This window comes from Seriola dumerili, unplaced genomic scaffold (assembly GCF_002260705.1).
Source record: "Seriola dumerili isolate Sdu_G_001 unplaced genomic scaffold, Sdu_1.0 BDQW01000025.1, whole genome shotgun sequence".
Lineage (NCBI taxonomy): Eukaryota > Metazoa > Chordata > Actinopteri > Carangiformes > Carangidae > Seriola > Seriola dumerili.
The window spans coordinates 8789681-8813016 of NW_019174280.1; the positions used below are offsets into that span (position 1 = coordinate 8789681).

At 40.4% G+C, this 23336-nt stretch overlaps 1 protein-coding gene across 1 annotated transcript in view; it reads right to left on the reverse strand.

Annotated features, from left to right (window-relative positions):
• The window catches only part of mdga2 (MAM domain containing glycosylphosphatidylinositol anchor 2), a 163903-nt gene that overhangs the window by 97821 nt on the left and 42746 nt on the right, over nt 1-23336 (reverse strand). The window contains exon 2 of the mRNA XM_022764395.1: nt 7482-7621. Coding sequence (XP_022620116.1) covers nt 7482-7621 — 140 coding nt within the window. The remainder of the gene's footprint in view (nt 1-7481; nt 7622-23336) is intronic.

The following is a 23336-nucleotide window of genomic DNA, read 5'->3' on the forward strand; positions in this document are numbered from 1 at the left end:
GAGAGGAATTCACATGCAGCAAAGTTGAAGTTTATCAGAGGAGTTTCAGATTCTCTGTCTTGCTTGGGGTGTTACTGTTCAGAGTGGAAGAAATAAATTAGCTTACTATGAAACTCAAAGACTGTGTGTGTGCTGAATTTCTCCCTTTCATCAACCTCTTTCTCTGAAAAAAAGACAAAGTCTGTAGCCAGACTCTGCTTCTGTCCCGTCCCTTTGTACAAGCTTTAAGTGGATATATTACCATTAAAAATAAATGCCTTTAAATGAATACAGTGTAAAGAAAAGGCTTCACTTGGCCCGTTTCAAATGCATCAAGAGACACTGAGAGAAAGGACTCCATGAAAAAGCCCAAACTCAGCAAGCAATCGATGGTAACACCACGCTGAAAATCTGGGGCCCTATTATAACAGTTAGGGACATCATGAGTTCAGCAAAACAATCCCTACAGTTAAATAAGTTATGAGTCTAAATTAGATGGAGCAAAGTTTTTGAATACTGTGTCACTCTCCTACAGTGCAAATGCAAATACAAAGCAAGCTGGCTTATGGCGACCTCAGCAGAATTCAATATTCTCCCAGCTTATACCCCCAGTCATTTCCTTTGCCTTTTGTGTAAAGAGCTTTGAGTTTTAGGAAAGCGCAGTATCAATAAATTCATTGTTAGAGTGACACTGAGAAGTGGGTATTCAAATAACTTCATATTTTCAAAAGGAAAGGGCTCCTGTTTGTTTCACGGGGGCAGCAGACCACATTATTGGTGCAAGCTTTCAACTCTCCCTGTACCCTGGAGCTATTTTCTTTCTTCCACTCTGACTTTTTTTTTTTTATTTTTTTTTTTTATACATCTGAGCACCTCTGCCCACAGGGGAAGTCCTGAAGTATGCCTGGTGAGAACAGTTTGACCCTCTTCACTCTCCTTAGCGCAATGCAAATACTCTTGATCTGAGAGGAGCTGGCGGATTTGAGCAATATGATAATTGCTCCTCCTTGCCCACTGCCAGTCTGGCTGAGTTCTTTGGCTATTTTTGCTGCTCCTCTTTCATCATTCAGCAGAATCTTATAAGGTGGCTGCAAGTATACACTGGGGGATAAGTCAAACTGCCCAAGATGTACCACCCAGCTGCTGTTTTATGGCAGAAATGTATTATTCCTATCTGTGGCTTGCGATTGCGTGCATGTACTATTACCATGAAACGTAAATGGGTTCTGCTTTTCACATTTCACTTCACATGGTTTGGGAAAAAAGGAGTGTGTGCAACCACATTTTGCATATTCTATTTTTAAAAAAGCATCAAAAACATGACATCAGTTAGTTCCACAGGGAAAAGCTACGTCAAAATAATAATAACACCATTCCCTCTTAAATCAGACATCCCAACAGGAAGATCAACATTTGCTTACAAGGAAAAGAAGGAGCTCATCTAGATAAGTATCCGACTGAAAATCCCAGCAGTGTTTGGGACCACACATGCTGCGATGTCACGGCAAGAGCTAATTAAAATGCGCCCAGTGTCTGTTGTTATGTAGGGATCATATGCTGGAGCACGCGTCATCTGTGAATCTCCCATAATACCTGCTGTGACGTTTCCCTCTCCCTAACTACAGACTGGTTTCTAATTGCTTGCCATCTTTTCTTTTAGGCACTGATGATGGTCTGTGGCCCGCTCAGTGGCGCAGCCAAGTGTGGCTGAGCATGACAATCAAGTCATCAAAAGAAGCAACAGGGGGTCCAAATCACAAATTGCGAGTACAGAGACTCTACAGGTCTATATTAGAAAATACTGGCCCTCATAAAAATTGGATGATCATATGAAACATGCCGCAGTGAAGGCTTTGATGTTGAGATTCAAAAACAGAAATCAGAATAGCATAGCATACCCAAACTAAGAGACATTAAAATGAAATTAATCAGCTTTTATTTGCCTTGCTCTATTAGTACACAGAGTACATTTTACTGCTGCAGTTAAATTCACTTTTAAAACAAGTGAGCAAGAATGACATTAGAAAGGGTGAAGTGAGACTCTGGGATGGCGCCTCCACGGATGCTGCACTTTGTGTGGCAAACACTTAAAAAAAATAGAAGGCTAAAATCCCGTTCAAGGCTAGAATTACCGCCTCATGGTTGTACGCCTCCACCGACCAGCTGCAGTTTACATCCATGTCTGTCCACACTCATAGTATATGTAGTGAAGACTTTGAAGGATTGAATTAAAGGTATTAATTAACTGGCCAACAACATGTTTTGTGAGGTCACAGTGACCTTGACCTTTGACCACCAAATTCTAATCAGTTTATCCTTGAGTCCAAGCGGACATTTGAAGAAATCCCCCCGACATACTGTGTTCGCGAGAACGGGGGGGGACGGACGTGCATTCGAACGGACCGACAGCCTGCTGTCAACAGTGCAGAGGCAGAAAAAGCACCATCTGCTAAGGACACCAGCACTGTAGGCTAACTGTCATGGGAGCATCCAAAACAGATCACATTTTCCAATTGGTCTGTATAAAGCAAAAATGTCCCAAGGCCTGAGGTCAGTTTATTTGTACTTGCTGACCCGTGGCGCTGTGAGTTGAATCTGGCTGGCCAATAACTGAAACAAAAAAAGGTGTTTGCAATGTGGTGTTGCTGGCTATTGGAGCCTGGTACTCAAACAAAGTAGTGTGGACATAATGGATGGAAGCCAGAGCAAGGGAGATGGGGGCAGATGGCTTCATCATCAGGGACTCTTTGATGTCTGTTCATAGCATCAAAGACAATGAATGAAGCTGGAGAACAGTAACCATGAAAGTATGAATAGATAAGGCTGTATATATGCAGAGACAAAGGGAAAGGGGTTATGAGTCTTTATTTAATGGAGGAAGGGCTGAATTTCACATTTATTTTCACTATCTTGATACATATGTATTCACTAACTTTCTGCCAAAGAAAATACTTCAAAGTGCTCATCACAAGGAACACAATGTGACATCTTCAAACTGCACTAATATTCAATTTACACTGATAGAAAACCGAGAAAAGCAGCAAATCCTTACATTTGAGAAGCTGTAATCAGCTGATGTTTGGCAATTTTGCTTGATAAGTGACTCAGTTATTGATTAATCGATTATTCGACAGATCGTTTCAGCGCAAGATAGAGGGAGTTGATAGAGGAAGAGAGAGACTACTGAGAACGGCCATGTTTGTCTTTCACAAAGCCATGGAGAGCAGGGAGAGGCACAAGCATCATCATTGTCTGAGACGCTGTGTTCGTTATCCTTTTTGACAGAGAGCAGTTTAAAGATACAGACACACAGACAGAGCGAGAAAAAGGGAAGGGCTTCATGACTATTTTTATTTGACAGAGGTGGGGTTACATTAGATCTTCATCGTCAATTAATCGATCATTTCATTTTCCACCTAATCAATGAATTCTTCCATCTATAATCTGTCAAAACAAAAAAGGTGGAATATGCACAAGTACCATTAGCCTGACATTTTCAAATTGCTTGCTTTGTCCGATGAACACATTGTCATAAAATTTGGTTGAGACATTCGTGTCTCAAGACAGGAGACAGGATCAATTGAAGCAACACTGGTGATCCCTTCACTTTTCATCCAATGACATTATCGGGTCACCACGTTCATTTTAACCATCCCGTGGTTTACGACTAAATACCTACAAATGTAATGATATTCCTAGAAAATGCTAATGTTTTGTATAGAGATGGGGAGCAGAGAGTGAGGGAGAAGCAGTGGCTACAACTGAGGTTGTCTGTCTCGCACATCCTTCCGGTGACCTCTGCTCCATACATCTAAGAGAATTTGACTTTGTTGCCCCTCAAGCCTGCCAGATGCCGACAGTCCCGGTCTTCTTGCACAGCCCATAGTAACACCTTGAAATGCCAAACCCATGAGGCAGCAGCGGAAAAAGCCCATATTATACGGTGTGTGAGTGACTGACAGGAACATATATTTATTTGACAATTAAATGGGAAGGCAGACAAGTGTTGCTGCTGCCAAGTGTGCATGTGTGTCTTTGTGTGTGAGAATGTGCGTGTGCATCTGTGTGTGTGTGTGTGTGTGTGTGTGTCTGTGGTTGGATGCATATATGATTTTATTATTAGAAAACCCCTGTTTCTCCTCTGAGGTGGGTGGGCAGATGTGCACGGGGCTGACAGAGAGGCCCACTGTGAGGAAGTTGCTGCCTGGTTGGCCACAATCCAGAGACTCCATCAGTAGGAAGGCCTGAGGGGCGTCTATGTAATTTAGGGACCGTGCATATTGATAGACATGTGAAGAATTAAATGGTGGCGAAATTGCCTACCATGGCCCCATTTACTCTGCGGTTGGTCCTTTGTGGTGCTGATCTTGTACTTGGCACAACACCCCTCTGTCTGTGTATTATCACGGGAGCTAGCGGAATCTGAATGTCAGGGAAAGAGACTGAAATCTGGGCAGCAATGATGAAAAAAGCAATCTTGTGATTTGCTAATGCAGAACTAATTGAAGCCATTTACAGTGATCGAGCAGTGTGACTTGGCCCCCTGTGATACTGCAGTCCAGATGGTGAGTGTGGTTTAAGTTACTGCTGGTATATGGAAGTTGTTCAAGAAAGCATAATTGAGAATGATTCCATAGTTAGGAGAAGCTACTTTCTCGTTAATGGGTATAGATTTGGGTATGGACGGCGGGGACATGTCTCAACTAAAACGACTTTTCCCTACTAATATTTTTTAGTGGTCTCACGTTATTTTTTTTTGGCCATGCAGAGTTGCCAGGTCTGGTTTTTTTGGGGGGGTTTTTTGTGGCCTATTTTAATAAAAAGTGAAAGAGCGAGATATGGGGGACGCCTGACCTGATGATCTGTCACCCCTCGGGCTGTGCTGTGCATTGGCAGCTATCTGCAGCAGAGCGTTGGCAGTAGCGCCTTTGAGATGACTGAACGGTGGCTGGTATTTATAGTTAAGCAATTCAAACATCATCGGATTAGAAATGACATCTTCGCCGGGTTTAACCAACATCAGTCAGTTCATTTTCATTTTAAGTTTTAATTTAGATATGAGTGTTAGTTAATTTGAACACGTGGGTGAAAATGGCAACAGCAAAGGGTGGAGGATGTAAAAATAAAAAATAAAAAATGTCAGTCACAGCTTCGCTTACATGAATATTCTGTAATCAAAGATAAGCAAACAAATACCTTCTTTGACATCTGTGAATTGTGACAAATTCATATTTAAGAATTGCTCAGTGTATACAATCTACTGGAGAAAACCAGCCCTCTCATCCCCTTTTCCACACATGGTTCACGAGTTATTATTGTATGGTTACTGGTTACGGTTATTGCATGTTATTATATAACCTGGACATCAGTTACATGTAAACTTTGCCACAGACGGTCCAGCTGATCTGTTTTTTGTGAATTCCGTGCATCATTTTATCAAGGAGCGTGTATCAGGGGTAAATGTGCAGGTGAAACACAGGCTATCAGGGGTCATAAAGAAATGGCTGCACTCTGACATTGTGAAGATTTAGATGGGTTAAAGACAGATTAATGCTTGTGCATTGCTGACAACGCTCCATTTTATAAACTACAGCAAACGTTTGAGTTGTGTAGCCCAAATCAACAGACTGACGGAAAGGGCAAAGACACAGACACAGCAGCACAATGGCTATGGCTATTATTTGATCAAATTCCTTGTAACATATTTATTGAGAACCTATCATATCAATATCATCATATCATTTATGTTAATTTTGACTAATTCAGAAAAAACTCCTCCCCTCTTTTACAAGCAAATACATATAACAAATGTCTTGCAGAATTGACGTCTGTGTGTGTGTGTGTGTGTGTGTGGGTGTGTGTACTACAAACACCCACACACTCACAAATAAAAGCCCCCAATAATGACAAAACCAAACACACGAGCATTAATCAAGACACAGTGAAAGCGCACTACAACCTTTGCAAAGAGTACTGATTAATTTTTTTTCCCCTCATATGCTCTTGAAAGACGAAAAAACTCGGCTCAATTAAAATATGGAACTTTGGGCCAAAGAAATATTCTGAACATGTTCTGAGGATTAATATTTAATTCTAATGAAAAGATGAGCTGTTATTTCTGTATCAACTTGCCAGTCTGTTTCCGATGAGGTCGCATACCCTCGTGTTTTTCCACCAACATCACAAAACCAGCCTTAGGTCTACTGCCACCCCAGATAACCTCCTCAGCTTCCGAAACCTCTCGGAATGAGTGTGCGCTGCCCCCCGGCCCCATGCCACAACCAGAGGGGGACAAAGCTGACACATCCCAAAGTCCGGAGAGACACAGCCGAGACCCGCTGTGCCAGGGGATCTGCGTGAGTCTCATAATGACTCTGTTTCAAAGGAGATCCTGCCTCTCCTGCCACAGCCATGAAGGGCTTTTGATCTCCCACTCTCCTCTCCTCTCCCCGCCTCCCCTCACTCTGCTGTTTTTCAGAAATTCTAATTAAGAGGAAAGATAGAGATGATGAGTGCGAAGTTGTCCCCCCTGACGACAGAAGCAGATGAACGGTGTTTCTGAAGCTCTCGCTAATTTAAGAGGCCTCACCTTTTCAATAGAAATATAAAAATCAATATGTTCTTTTGCTCTGGCATCCAGAGGGGAAGTGTACAAACTAATGGCCCTGTCTATCGATCAAAAGGGGAATTATATTAATTAATGTAAATGAGCTTAGTCCTGTGCAGAGATAGTGCTGAATTCCGTGTAATTTGTGTTATCAAGCAAATTGGAAACAACATTCGATAAATGTTGGAAAGGTTAGTGTGTGCAAAGCCTGCCCAGATTAATACGAGAACAAAATGTGATGGTCAGGTAATTTGTGGCAGAGCTGACATTTATACCTGCATGGATCATGTTAGTTGGTATTTTGTCTCAGCAAATAGATTAGACAGGCTCTTGTTGTCGGCTGTTTTCTTTCTTTTACCAACGTGCTTTTTATACACGTATATCTACGATTTGGATGAGAAAAGCAACGAGAAAAAGGCACAGCAAGAACAAATTAAAAGCCTGTTTTCTTCAGAAAACGGTGGAAGGTCTTTTAATTAGTTCAGATCACAACAGTATATAAAAGAGTTTGAGAAAAAACACTTTTTCGGATGCCGAAGACCCATGTGCATTCACATGACCCTGAGTATTTTTTACTGTGGCCTGTTTCTCACTCATTACATTTTGTTTTGGCAGATGTTTTCTCCTGTTTTGTTTCTGCACTCTCATTAGACTGGGAAGCTTCCATTATCAACATGCAGGTGCTAAACCATCAATAATTAAAGGATTAAACTTTTAAGCTGCTGCCACTCAATGACACTAATACAGAATTTACAAAAAAGCTATGCTGACAGAGAGACAGACGCAGAGATGGGCTACAAAATTTGCCTGTTATCCCATGATTACCTAGTGTAGTAATTTTTGTCTGTGTTGTTAGTGAAGGGCAGATGAATGGAGTGGGCAGTGAGCTCCTCACCTGTGGCCGAGGATGGCCCGTCACCAGACAGGTGAGCTCCAGGGTCTCTCCCTCTCTGATGGTGTAGACTCTCTCCGTGTGCCTCTCCTCCTCAACATTACAGGCATGCCCTGAGTGTATAATGCGGACAGTCGGAGACGCTGCAGAGGAAAAAAAAAGCACAAAGTGTGTTAGCATTCTGGTCATTTCTGAGTGAGTAGTTTAGCACAGCAGATGGTGTATTGATTAAGAGGTTGTCTCACTTAAAACAAGCGCCCTCCAAAGCTTCGAGGCAACGTTTGCACTGCACACAACACAGCACGCAACTAACCAGATGTATTTGCGGTAGAAAAAAGAAAAAAAAAAATGAATTGACACACATTTTTCTTTCATAGCGATCACTTTGGTTTAGCTTTTCAAACGTCGAGGAAACTTACTCTGGGAACGTGTTTCACTGCCTTACAATGTTTTGTCGTTTTTATTAGAAGTAACTTGTAACAGTAGCTCTTTCATAGACATGGTGCTGATGTGGCTTGTGCTGTGTGTGTTGCATATAAAACAGATGTTATTGCTCTTTTCTGATTCAAATCTGATCTATATCAACCATGATTTCTTTCAGTTGGCTGCATTAGTTTAAGCACAGGATCAACCAAGACTTCCAGATGCTTTATGTTTCTCTTAATTAATTTGCACAAACAAAGATGAAAAACAGAGAGAAAATGTAAAATGTTTTTCTTTACTGTATTTATCTGCGCATGTGTTTAAGCATAGTAGCACAAAAAGAACTGAAAAACCATGATGCTAGTTTGTAGCTGAAGTAATTTGAGTATAAACTATTACTATGCAATCTAGCCAGACCCTAGATTTGGATCAGCACTTAAAGGCACAATTCACAGTTTATACAAAGAGGTCACTCCACCACAAAACAATCAAACCACAATAAACACTACCAGTTTATGCCAATGAATGTCTACACATTTAAGTTTGATATATTTACAAGGGTAAGGGCCTATATTTTCAATCATAATCCCACATGCTGATTGAGTTTTCCTGTCTACGATTCAGTAATGTAGGAGAATATATTGAAAATGATGGTGATTTATGTGATAAGAATTGACATATTGGGCCTTCAATTTACCCAAACTAAATTATTTGTAGGTTAAGTGATGCTACCTCAGGCGTATTCTTATCATGAGAGGTATCAAGAGGACAAACGTTTTCTCTATTGATTTTTTCTATCATTTTGAGTCAATATTTGACCTAGTCAAATGACCTAGTGACCCTCTATAGTACCTGCAGACCTGATGCAGAATGAAACACAATGCTGATCCTAATCGTCAAAAAAAATGTAGAAATTAATTTTGAATCAAAGTGACCCTCATTTTGCATCATCCAAATTAACCAGTGTATGCAGATACAATTAGATGCCCAACTTTAAACAACTGATGAAAACTCGAAGGACAAGTAATTCCTCTCAGTGTCTCTCCTTATCCTCCTCACTTCCTTGCTTTGGGAAAATGTCAGAATGAATTTACAACTTAGTGTAATTACATGCCAGAAGAGTTTAATTACAAGATCTTGTACAAATAAGTTCACTAAGTGGAAAAAAAAGAAATTAATCAGCAACATTTTGAAAAACGAGTCCAAATATTTATTCATTTTAAAAGGCAATATCTTAACGGACCAGTGTGTAGCATTTAGTGGCGTATAGCGGTGACGTGGCAGGCTGCAACCAAATAAATACCCCTCCCCTCCCCCCTCCATTTCCAAGCGCATAGGAGAAGCTGCGGTGGCCTTTAGGTAAAGTAATCTCTAGAGCCAGTGTTTGGTTTGTCTGTTCTGGGCTACTGTAGAAATATGGTGGTGCAACATGGCGGACTCTATGGAAAAGGACTCGCTCCCTGTGTAGACGTGAAGGGCTCAGTCTAAGTGAACGAAAACGCAACAAAACACAGTTTCAAGTGATTATACACTAATGACAATATTATAATGAATATGATATCCCATTTCTGCCAATAAGCCCCCCTAACTCATATACACCGGTCCTTTAAGGTGATGTCGATATAATTTCACAAAATTTCAATCTTAACCTAAAACATTTTCAGCTGCCATTAGGGCATATGAAGAGTGCGTGTCCATATTTAAATTGGTGGATATCTCATTTTGCAACAGAACTCATCATTTAGCAAATTCATTTCGGCATAACTTCCTAATGTAATGCAATTAGCGATATAAAAATGCCAGAAACTGCAATATGGGCTAATTACATTCACCAATTTGCAGCACAGGCACACTGCAGTACAAGTTCAGGGCTTTCAACTACCCACAGCTGTCTGTCCACAGCTGTAATCACCACACTGGTATTTCTCTCCAGCACTTAGTTGACCCTTGTGAGACGGTAAGGACATTTAAGTATATCTCCACAGCAAAAATGGAGTGGTGGGGGGGCTGAACTAAAGGGAGGAATGAGTGCTCTTAGGTAAACCGCCCAAAACGCTCAGTTCTACTGAGCTGTGAAAGCGCAGTTGCATGTAACCGACCCCTGACAATACTAGCATCTGTTAAGCATTTCTTCCTCTCCAACTTACATGATTAGTGGAGAGGTTTGGGATAAGATGATTTAGAGAGCGGATACGGGATATGATTAGGAGGAGGAGTACAAATTGATGAAAAAAAAAAAATGAAAAAAAAAAGAAAAAGAAAAAAAGTCACCAGGCAGAAATCACAGGGACTGTAGTGCGCCTTTCATGTTGGAGGAGCAGCTTCCTGTGTGGGCTTCTCTCGGCAGACTCAGCGCCGGCAGCAGACTCAGTTCTACCTCTATCCAGGCTGCGATGCTAATGAGCATGGCGACACTCCTCCCTAATGCTGCATTGGGAGTCTCAGCCAGAGTGTATCCTTAGCCACACGTTAACCACTTGTCCCTCCCCGTTTCCAACCGTGCTGTTTAGCTCATTCATAACGCCCTGTCCTGCTTGTCCTGCCTGTCTAAATGCTACGCTGATTGTTGACCGCTCATACAGATGCTAACTGGCTACTCATAAAGCCTTGTTGGACTGTTCTTGCTCTTGCCCTTCATCGTCTTCCTCTCGCCATTTGGAGATGAATACACTGGTGGTGAATTCCATAGGGGGGGATAAGGGCTTGAGAAATAGCCTCAGTGTAAGGGAGCTTCATGCAAGGCTGCCACTTAAAACAAAAAAGGCTTAGAAACAAGACCCCAGGGCACTAGCCAAACAAAGTACTAATGCCATTTACTCCAATGAGCCACTATCTCTGCAGCATACTATCAGTCCTGGAGGAAAGTAGAGAAACACCCGTAATTAATGATCTTCAACTGCTATAGCTGCTACTGCGACTGTTAGACACACACACACACACACACACACACACACACACACACACACACACACACACACACACATAAACATACACTTGCTCTTTGCGCAGACAACACTTAGCTTACAGCGACAAAAGCAAATAACCCTCTCTTAAGCATACATAATGAGCACAGTAATGTTCTCACATTCGCACATATCCTTGAAAAGCTACGATCTGCTCTTTCACTTGGCCCAAAGCATAAACTAAAACACCCGTCATTATCACATAATTTCCTGTTTGTTTAGTTTTCATGAAGCCGCTTGATACTGTCAGTAACTACTCATAGTATATTCAGAAAAGACATCCAAGAATGGATAATGTGACATTAACGCTGTGGGATTTGGGGTTGCATAAGGTGAGATGTCAAAGCACTGACAAGTCGGAGATAAAAGATGTCCAAGCAGAGGCGATGCGGGTGGTAGACAAAGCTTTGAATGCATCACAGCAGGACAGACACGGCTGGTTATACCCTTTAACATCTTAAATACATCCTGTACATGTTCATTATGTAGACTATAATAAGTTTTCATTCAGTGAGCCAGGCCGTGTTTGGATCAATAAACTACAGTGGGGTTTTTTTTTAATGGTTTGCTTTGAATTCATGTAATGTCCAATGGTGAAGGAGGTAATGATGTATAAAATTGCAACAATTGTTTGCAAAGGCTTAACGCGCGCAGCTTATAATAATTTAATCTACTTTTAATTCTGGAACACACTGACAAAACAATCACAGTTTACAGATTTGCTACATTTATGCCTTGTGAATTTCCTAAATGTCTTATTCCACATACTGTACGACGCTATTACACTGGATGTCACACCGGTCTTCAGTGAGGGAAGAAGCATTTAAATCTGAGAGATACTTAAAATCTAATAATACTACAATGTAGAAAAATGCTCTGCTGCAAGTAGAAGTCCTGCATTTGTAATAATGCTTAAAGGTGCCCTGTGGAGTTTTCTTGTCAACTAGATGTTTACGTCGAGCGTTTCCCAACAAAATAAATTGTCTATCCTTGAGGTATTTCCTTTCTCATTAAACAAGCACATAAACACATTTCTTTTTTTTAAAAAAATATTTAAAACTGTGCTTTGTTTACATCCTCGTGTGCTTGCGAGCGGCCTTCTTCTCCACTGCCTTTGTTTGTGCATTTGCTGCGTTTCCAGTGATTGCATTACCATTGCCAACTGTCAATCAGTGGAACAGCCTAAACATGACAGCTGAATGTGAACTGTGCCGTCTGCGCGCATGAATGCGTGCATCCTCCTAAGCGTACAAACAAAGGGGGCATGTGCTTGTCAAAACATTGCTCCATAGCCTCAGTCATGCTCAAAAACTCCACGATACCTTTAAAGAAAAGGACAGAGACATGATCAGCGAAATGGACTTAAGGTATCCACAGTAAAAGTACACATATTATGTAGAACGGCCCGATTCAGAGCGTCATTTCAGTGTTGTAACTGGTTCAAATAGAGGTCATTTCAACTGTTTACATGCTATTGTGTAGTCTAATCTATAACCATGCATCTTATTAAATAACATGTCCATATGTTTTGTATGTAAAAGAAATTATCTGCTAAATAATCCTAAATGTCAGATAAATATAATTGCTCTTAAGTGCAGTGCTTTAGTAAATGTATTATGTAGTATTAGCTACTTTCCATCACTGCCAGTACTTTAATAAAGAAAAGTCCCTCTGCAAATATAGATAGAAAATGTGGCAGGATGCCTGTAAATCAACACCCACCAGTCCCCTAAAACATCTGTTTGTATTACCGGAGGCATCCTACAACATTCTTTGAAATTCTACTAAATAGTTACATGTGCTTGTTTAAGGTCAATTAATCAATAATCAAGTTTGCTAGGGCACCCTCTTGTACGCCTTCTGTCATTACGAAGTTACATCCCTCCAAAGCAAAATTACAAGATGTTAAATGAGTGAGCGGTCATGTAGGTTGAGCAGCAGAGCAGAGGTCATTTGGGAGCAATGAGCTGAAAAAAAAACTATTCTGCTGGTGGCACATTTGGATTTTAATTAGAAGCTTTTTCTGATCTTGTTTTTTTTTTTTTTTTTTTTTTTTGCCAGTTAGGGAATTGGCATTGGCATAAGAAGCACATCTGCCACTCACACTGATGTGAGAAGTGCAAAACAGTGGAGGCAAAAATCAATGCGAAATACTGAGTGGATCTCTACAGTCAAACTAATGCAGAGTTATTCTGAAATCGCTTGTTTATTCGGTCTACAAGCACTTGTGATTAAACAGGGTTGTTGCAAATGTCGAGCAAATGTTGTCATGAACCTGTGGGTTAAGATATTAAATTTGCATAAATGTGCATCTCTGGCTGTAGTATCACACCCCCGCACTTCCCCACCCATCCAACCATCTGCAGGCACATATACTCAATCTCACTCACTCACACACACACACACACACACACACACACACACACACGCACACAGCTTCCTGATATCTAAAAGTTAAAAAAAGGAAGCGGAGGAGCTGCAGGCTAGAAGCAAGAGTCTCAGATGTGCCTCTCTTTTTTTTCATTTCATTATCTCATTTCCATAACAGTGACATCATGTTCCCCTCTGCAGAATCTCACAAGGGGCAGAGAAAAGGTAGGAGAGAAGAGGAGAACAAGAGAGTGCCTTTGCACATACAATTGTGCACATTTCACTATTAGTTTAGTGCTCTCTCTTCTTCTTGTCTGAATATGTGCATGTGTATGTGCATGTGTATGTGTATGTGTGTGCTAAGCGGTGTTTGAGTGTGCATTATGTGAGCAGCTCCCAGTGGAGTGCCTAGCCTTCCTTGGCCTCGGTTGGGGGATATGGAGACAGCTTTATCCACTACCACCAATGGAGATTAAATTGGATTTGGCTAAAAGCAGCCTTGTCACCACAGTTCTGGAGTGCCTGAGTGGCAGAGTGGGTTTTTGGCAATGGTACAGACTTTAAATTTGACAAACAAATGAATGTGAAAAAAAAAAAACTCCAACAGCTGGGGCTCATTGTCGCTGTGGGCTTAATGTCCTCAGACCAACCCCTGAGGACCACTAACCATATCCTGCTAGTTTTCTGGCTCCGTAATCACCTCCTCAGAATGGGCCAGCCAGATAGAGAGAAGCAGGAGAGAGTGAGAAATAGAGGGAGAAAAAACATCTGCAATATGCATACGGTAACAATTTAAAAAATAATTGTTTTTTGTTATCACACCAAGCTCATTATCGATTCTGCGCCAGGACCACAGGAAATAAACTTTCTAGTTGGTTATAAAGGGACTGAGGGGGAAAAAGCCAATTTCAGCTGTATGATAAAACGGCACAATGCCAACTTAAAAAAACATAGTGATAACACGGAAAATAAGTTCAGCATTATTAAGATATCCAAACAACTTGGCACAGTCATGTGTGGTGCCTTATGCTCCCTAATGATGGGTTCTGAAAAAAGATTGCTCCAACATGTCAATTATTCTACAGCCCACACCTATTGTTAATTACTGCTACTTTCACATACAATCCCTGGCTTTCATGATGGATAGTAAACAACATTAAACCCATGTTTGACCCATGGTAAGCAGTGCATGTACTGTGCTGGGTGTAAATCAATAAATATATATATATATACATATACATATATTTTTTTTTTTTGTATTTTGCTTTTTTATGAAATATTAAAGTAAGACCATGGAAATGAAAAGTAGCACATATACAGAAAACTCAGTTAGACAAACTGACTCAGTTAACTACAGCTTGCTAATGTTTGCCAACATAAGCTACTGATGTTTTAATTTGAGCAAAAGTGTGTTTATGAATTTTACTTTTTATTTGTAAGATGTTTAAATATCTTTAAAGCCCACTGACACATTCAGCAGGAAAAAAGCAAGCTAAGTATTCATTGGGAGTTGTGTTCGTGGACACTTGGAAATATTCACTCATTTAGCTCTGCTTTGGTCTCCACTCACTCGTAGAGTTTGGTTGATCAATGTTTCGTGCTGGGCAGGTAATATACAGTGAGAGTGAACCAAAACAGTAAGTAAAAGGAGAATAATGAATAAAAGCTATATTAGGGCTGGTTCGAAAAAAGAAAAAAAAAAGAAAAATTCTCGGATTCAAATCAATTGTCTATTTAGCAATTAGTCTCATGTAACCACCCTTCTCACGGAACAAGACGTGTGAGACAAAAAAATGTCAGACTCGGCTCCACTGAAGAGACACGTCTAAACGCAGATGTGTCGTTGCATTTTGGATTCAAAAACAATGAACACGGCGAAAACACGTGCAAAATGTGCAAGAAGAAGCAGATAGAAGAAGAAGCTGTGTCCTGTCGGTGCTCACTGTAGCTGGTACACACGCACTACCTATCACTTGTTGAGATGTGTGCCGATATTGAATCGAATCGTATCGGGACATTGTGAATCGGAATTGAATCGATTCAGGAAATCAGAGGCAATACGCAGGCCTAGGCCACAGAGTAGTTATAGACCTTGATTAATATTATCGTCCTCAAAACTGTTGCTGACTCATATTGCACATGCTAAATTGGAACATGAGTAATGTTATGGTTAGAAACAGTATTTGCTGCATCCTCTCACATGATGCAGAGCATTGCCATTGGTTATACCAGTGTGTACTTGGATTTGAACTTTGAGAATAGGTAAAGATGGTCCATTGCCAGAGGCGTCACAGATTGAATTCTATTCTTTTCTATGCTTAGGCTAACTCATTCCTTACACTTCAGAAAGTGTAAGCTTACACTACACCCAGACTTTGCTGCAGTATAATTGAGGAGCAACCCATCCATGAGGTCATCCATGTGTGTAAAGCCTTGAAATGGTTTGCCAGCAGCACATGCATATTATTACATCAGGGGTTGTCAGAGCGTATTGATTACACACTGTAATGCACTCGCATGCACTCCTCGGCCTACACTGTTATTGTAAATGAGACTCTGTATAGATCCGGCTTCGCACTATCAGCACAGATCATCTATCACACAGTGTGCACTGTTGAGCTGCAAAACACAGACGTTCTCAAGAAGCAGAGGCTGCAGCATCATGGAAAACACAACAACGTGTTTGTCCAGCTCAGCAGAAAGAGAAGACAGTCATTATTAAAATCAAGAGAGAAATGTCAGGTGGTCTTTTTGTGGCAAAAGGGGACAAAGTGACGCTTACTCTTGTAAATTGGGTGCTTGAGTTGAGATAGCTGATTAGCACAGCAGAGGGGTCCGTTTGTCCAATCATTCAACAGACATGGAACACCATAAGAGCACAAAACAACTATGCACAGCTGTGGCTCTCAGAGGTGCTATTTATAGTTAGGCAATGCAGACATACACACACATATAAACACACACACACAATCATACAAACACATATCTATGCACACACATGCACACACATCTTGTTACGCTAAAATTAGGGCAGTGTGAACGTGCCAGAGCCCTGCTGAGATGGGAAGAGAGAGGAGAGAGATGACTGTGGAGGGTGAAGGTGGGGAGATTTAGAGGACAGATTCATCTTTGCTCCCACATTACGGCACTCCACAGCAGGGGTTATGGAGCTTGACTGCATACAGCTGCATCCATTATGTTCATGCAAGCTTGGTGTCATGCAAGTCATTTTCAGGAAGTGACACAAACGAGCCTGGTTGCATCTGGTGTAGCTGATTAGTAGATACTTGATTTTTTAAACTCCAAATCAAATGTTTGTGGTTAACGCTGTGAGGTGCCTTGAGGTGTTTGGCTTGCAGCAGTGCTGTGACGGTACTGTCTCTGTCCATGGTTCTGAAACATACAGCTGTTGTTACTTCAGCAACGCCCAGACAGCCTGCTGTACAAACACAGCTACGCCTGCTACACACAATGTAAGTACCAAATCAACCTAACCCAACAGGTTTTATTTTGTTCATGTTCAGCACATGAATACATCTAACTTACTGCATTCAATCCACCATCTTGGATTAATTGTACAACTATCCCAGCACTTCAGGCATTTAACATTCGTCAGCGTTTTTGACATTTTCTATGCCAATGTTTTCCAAGTAGCGCTGTAACAACTAGTTAATTGATTAGTTGATCGAAAAAAGCTTAAATTGGCAAAAGCTTTGATAATCATTTAATTGATAGTAATTTTTTAAAGAAATACACTGAGCATTTGCTGAATGTAGCTTCTCAGAATATTTGCTGGTTTTCTTTCTCTACCATGATAGTAATTGCATATCTTATGGGTTTTGAAATGTTGTTGGAACAAAACAAGCAATTTCAAGTACATCTTGGGCTCTGAGTAATTCTTTCACAATTCTTAGACATTTTAAAGGCAGCAAAATAGCAGATATTTTGACTTATCACAGCAGGAAAAGCACAGATGTAACAAATGTCGTTAGGGATGGCTCTGTACCAGGTGTCCCCGTAACCTACAAGACCAGGGCTCTGGAAGTAGCTCCCCTAAATTATATGGAGCCATTATTGTTGTTAATTACACACTTTTGATGCTATGACATTTCACTCCGTGAAAAAGGTCAATAGTAGCCTTAACCTCTAAGCTTTTCCTACCATCTCAACTTCTTTCTATAAGTATAATTTAAAACACTCTCAGGCTTCTCCCAGAACTAATATAGCATCTTATTCTAGAAGGTGTGTTTAATTACATTTAATGTAATATAATAAAGCCCTGCGATAGATTGCCGACCTATTTAAGGTGTGCCCCGCCTCTCACCCAATGTCAGCTGGGATTGGCTCCAGCCCCCCCGTGACCCTCAAAGGATAAGCGGTAAAGCTTATGGATTCATATAATCATATACTGTAAGAAAAAAAAGGTGTACAGCTTCACAGACCGACAGAAAAAGTAACTGCCAAGTTTGCCATAACATGTCTTGTAAAAACAAGGAAAAGGATGGATTACAAAGTGTAAGTTAATTGAAAATTATGACGCTGCACTAGTACTGCATGAGTCTGAAATAAACACATTTGGTAGAACAACATAAAAAGTGCACAATCACACACAAACACATGCATACACACATAATACTAAGTACATTTCAGTGGAACCAGAAAGCTTGAGTAGTGCTAAAACCTCTGCACCATCATCACATCTAATGCCTATGTCAGCTTAAGGTGCAGACATATGTTATAGGCCCATTAAACAGAACATGGCCAGAGTTCATTGAACACATCCTTGGCTCATTTTAGCCAGAACGGTTTTATGAGGAGTAAACTTGCGGGCCTTTACGAGTACATGCTGGTAAATTTAGAATTTCATTAAAGAAAGACCTCGACGGCTAAGCAGCGTTTGCTAGCTCATTGTATTATTAAGAAAAATCAAGCTGAGGGGTGAAGCTGTACTTTATTTGCTGACAATGATATACATTCAAACACTCACAGTATGACAACCACAGTTCTAAAGTTAAGTAAGCCTCTGTGGGTTTTCCCTATCCCATTCTACCAGTCTCTCCATTCCCGGTACCACATTGGCATGTAGGCCTGTTGTGGCAGTTTGATTTCCCTAAACAACACTAATCGGACATCTGTAGGGAAGGATAAAACCCAGATTGGCTGGAACCATGCAGCAGTTCTCAGTTGATAGGCCTAACTCTGGCCAGCACTCACACGATTGGCTGAGGCAAGGCAGCGGCTTTCTTTGTGGTTGGCTAGTAGTGAGCCAGCAACAGCTCACCGAGGATAGAGTATCTGGCAAACCTCAGAAGATTGGGTGCTGCCCGCCAAAAAACTGTCTCATGATTGGCTGTGGCAACTCCAGAGAGAACTGATTGTCCTATCAATGCCCACAGCGCAGGCTGGCTGACAGTGCTGCCTGCTGGCTGGCTTTGCAATATGCAGCTATCCATAACACCTCCAGGGGGCATATGTCCATGTCTTTGAATGTGTGTGTATATGTGTGTGTGTGTGTGTGTGTGTGTGTGTAAGTGAGTGTGTGACTGTATACCATCCATAACTTCTCCATTGGGGAGGTGTGAGGCTAAGCCCTGCCAGCAGGCTCTAACACCTCATTATTCTAAGCCAGGCAGGAAATGGGTTTTAGAGATCTCTCACTGAGCTATGCTCTTGGAAAGGAGGGCTACAGGTCTTCCAATATCAGCAGCACAGACCTGAGAAATGCCTCCTTAGTTCACTTTACACTAGTTCTCTTTAGACTTAACTGCATTGCAGCACTTCACTAAAAATCAAAACCAACTGACTAGGCATGAACTATAATATCACAAAACACAAACTGTTACAGTATTGTGCAAATTAATTTGGGCCTGAGAGTTTTTGAGGTTTAATGAATTAGAATTTTTCCACGGAGTCTTATTAACTGAAGGGTGCTTACTCCATGTGATGTTAAATACAGCTCAGTGAAATGATGAAGATGGGAAATACTTGCGCCTAAAGCCTCATTAGGGGATTTTCTACATTTGGGTGAAAAACTTAAGTAAGTTGGCTCATATGCACTGACTGGGACATTTAAAGAAGGGGCAGAGGAGAAGAAGGAGATTAAGAAGACAGAGGAAAAAGCCATATATTAAAAAAAGAAAGAAAAAGAAATAATATTGTGGAGATTATTCTTCCACTACAGACAAGTATGCATTCTGAATTGAGTTTACACAATGTTTTCTCACATATTTTGTTACATACAGTACTTTAGAAGTCAAAATAAAAACGTAACAAAATGTAAAAAAAAAACACAAAATGTCAAAATGACTAAAGTCATTCGTAAAAGATTAGTTAAAGAAGAGAATAAGTAAGCTGATTTCACATGACTTTAGGTGTAATACCACTTCTAATTTCACTTAAAGCAATTATAATGTCTGGTTGGAGGAGCAACTCTATCAAACCAGGTAGAAAATATTACTAGAACACCTTTAATAATGTGTTTGTCCACCTACAGCACATTGCTCACCACCACATGACATGGTGGTAAAAGAGAAAAAATGTCATAAGCTAAACCAGAAGGTAGTTAAAAAAAAAAACATCCTACAAACGGTGCTGGACAGACACGACCCCTGCAATGTGTAATCTGATACAATAAGTGTGTTCAATAACACACCTAAAACTGCAAGTGCACCACCCATCAGCCTGGGTGTGACTGATGTAAACTGAAGCCACATAAGCCACACAAACAGTAAAACACAAGTTAACCCAGTGCAAACTCACAGGTTTGTACCTAAAATCAGATGTGCTTCATATTGTATCTGCATGTTATTTAAAATCCTAAATTGTTCCCTTCAGAGGTTTCATCTAAAACCAGTGCAGCAGGTTTCAGATTTTCCACATTCTTTGGTTAGAGAGGGAAAGTTTCTCTGTGAACTCCTTAAATCTGAGTTTAAGATGTGTACAAACAAAATGTATTTGTGACATTGCAACTAGTTTGTTAGTCAATCGTGGTCCGATATGCAACTAGTGCGAGAGTGATACGGAAACATGAAGCCTCCAGCGCGCGCACGCTGAGAATGGACTTCTCAGTGACACAGCAGACAGCTTGTGTCAAGCGGTTAAACTAAATCCATATTTATAGATTCAGATTTTTTCAGTGAGGGAGATGGAGTAAATGCAATTTAAGGTCTTTGTAGAAAAACCTTGTAAGAAACAAATTATCATTCAAAGCAGATGCGTCTGGAGAGGATATTTAAAAGCAAATTGTTACTGAAAGAGTATCAGTATATCTTAATAATTTCCAAACCTGTGGTATGTATTTTAGCTAGAAATCCAGCAAATCTGCCACTTCACCACTTAAACACACCGGTTTTAGAATACTGACACAAAACACACATTTTTTATTATATTATATAACAACTATATATTTATATAATATAGTGTAATAATATAACCATAGACCAAGTTATTCTGTCTGTGGAAAGGGGTGAGGAGAATATATATTTTTTTTCGATTTTAAATTATTTTACAAATGTTCTAAAAGTTCAAAATGATCATATTCTCTACGCTGAAGTGCTAACAGAAGGGTTTATATCAGAGGCTGTAGCCTGAAGGAAGGGAAATGGGCTTCTCTAATATCATCAGTTCTAGACGGGCCGGGGGAACGTGGGTGGGCAAAGAGAATGAGTCACACTCTTCCCTCCCTCCCTTGATGTACCCTTGAGCAAGACACATACTGCAGCTGCTTTGGTCAATGGAACCATTGAAGCCTGTACTGGGTGGATGTTGAAATATGAATGCGAATGTGAAGTGAGTTTGACTGAAAAAGTCCCCAGTCACTAAATAAGTAAAGGTTGAAAAAAAAAAAATCAACAGCCGACTACGGTTTGTAAACCGTATTTTACGTTTGTCAAAATAACACGTATGTGTACTCTTCGCTCCAATGGCGCCTTTGGACCAGACATGCCACAGACCCTGATAGATTTCTGCCCTATTTAAAAACTACTCTTACTTTCACCACATCTCCTTTCACCCTCACTGATATTTCTCTCAGCACAAAGACCTTTTATAGTATAATTTTCAAATCCAACTCAAAAGCACTTGACACCTCATCCATCAAACACAATTATTCCCTGAATGGACCACGCAACTGGATCATGGCTTAATCAATTGCATTACTACAATAATACACCTGATTTAATTTACTATTCGCGTGGCTCTGACAAGTCTGGTAATTCACACCAATTAAAATGGTGTTCATATTCAATACATTTGTTCTTGTTTGTCTGAATGTCAGTTAGTATGAACAAGATGTTTACCCTCTAAGATTGACTATGGAACAGAGAACAAACGGAGAGAGAAAAAGGAGAGGAAAAAAAAAAAACAAATAAATCCATCAGTGTGAGTTAAAAAAAAAACAACTTCTTACCCACAGACGTTCAACTAGATGAGAAATTAGTCAGGCAGTGGGAAAATAACAGAAGAAATATCTGGATTCTTTGAAGACTTGCATGCGAGGAGACGTAATGAGTCGGATCGCAGGGGGATGCTCGACGTGAACGCAGGGCACATAATAGTAAATTGTTATTTTGATATGCAGACATATGCAGAGCGAAAGGCAAGTGAAGGGAGAGCGAGTGGGGGCATGTGTGTGTCGGGTCGGACGACCAGCTGTAGGAGGAGAAGGAGCAAGAAAAGAGGCATCGGAGCAGGCTAATGTGTTTCACTTCACAGGGTGGTTATCGTGGCAGCGGGCTTCCTGGCACACACTCCAACTGAACACCAGTGTAGCGCTTCTAAATGTTAAGCACATTGTTTAATAGTCCATTACGTAAATTGATATTGCTCATTGACTGTTGTCCTTGGCTGCCCACGCAGTGTCAGAGAAAAAGACAGAGATGTACTCTAGCGCAGTGGAGGGCTAATAGGGTATGCCATCACTGCTGTTTGGTGCTCCAGAACCATGTGCCAAAACTTCCCATCTGCTCCACCTCCTCCCACCAAGCGAATCCACCTACTAATATTGTTAACGTCACTGTGATGTGAAGATATCTAACATCTTGTGTACGGCTGCGACTACAGCTTATTTGCAATATTGATTAATGTGCAAAAGATTTTTTTTTTTTTTTAATAAATTGTTTGTCTATAAGGAAAAAGTGAAAAAAAATGCCCATTATATTTTTTGTCAACGTGACATCTTCAGATCACATTATGTTCAACCAAAAGATTTTTAATGAAATAAAACATAGACAAACAGCAACTACTCATGTCAGGCAACACAATCCTCTTTACATAAGTGCCTAAAAAATGTGATTTTTAATGGTCCATAGGTGACAAAATGTCAAACAATATTATCATCATATGATTCTCTTTAAAGGTCCTTCACTCCTGCCATTCCCATCATACACACCTGCAAATTGTGACTCTGAAACTGATAAATGGCAGCATGGTGCGACAGGACATTTTTGGGTGTTCACCCATGAAAAACCTTTTAGTAAGTCAGCATGTCTGCAGGCAGGATTTTTTTTTTCTTTTCTTTTTTTTCGTTTTAGAATATCCAGACTTGTAACAGCTTAAGATGTGTATTTGCTGGACTGTATTTAAAAACAGACCTTGACACATGTCTCTTACTATGTTTGTTGTGGTTAAAATACTCGTGAACAGTGTTGAATTACGGATATAAAGCACAATCTTAATGCTCTGTTTCCAGCTAATTCTGAAATGCAGTAAAAAAAAAAAAGACTGTAGTGGATGTTTCGGAGGTATAAGTGAAAAGAATGAAAATAAAACTGAATGTGATAATGGGTAAGTAATACTTTGGAGAGAAATAAAAGAAAAAAAAACTTTTTTTGTGGGTAGCACTAGACTAACGTCCAATTGAATAAGATCTACTTCCCCCTGCAGTTGGAGAGGCATTAGGAATAAAGCTCAACCAAATGGATGGGTCATACATCATTGAGCATTACTCGTGCTGTGCTGTGACTCTAAAACACAAATTGGATTACCTGTGCACCCACGCGGATCGCCCGAATTGGACAGGCACAGACATACAGACAGCACATAGACACAAACACACACATACACGCAAAAGTACATAGAGTATACTAAATCCATAGGGCTTTAT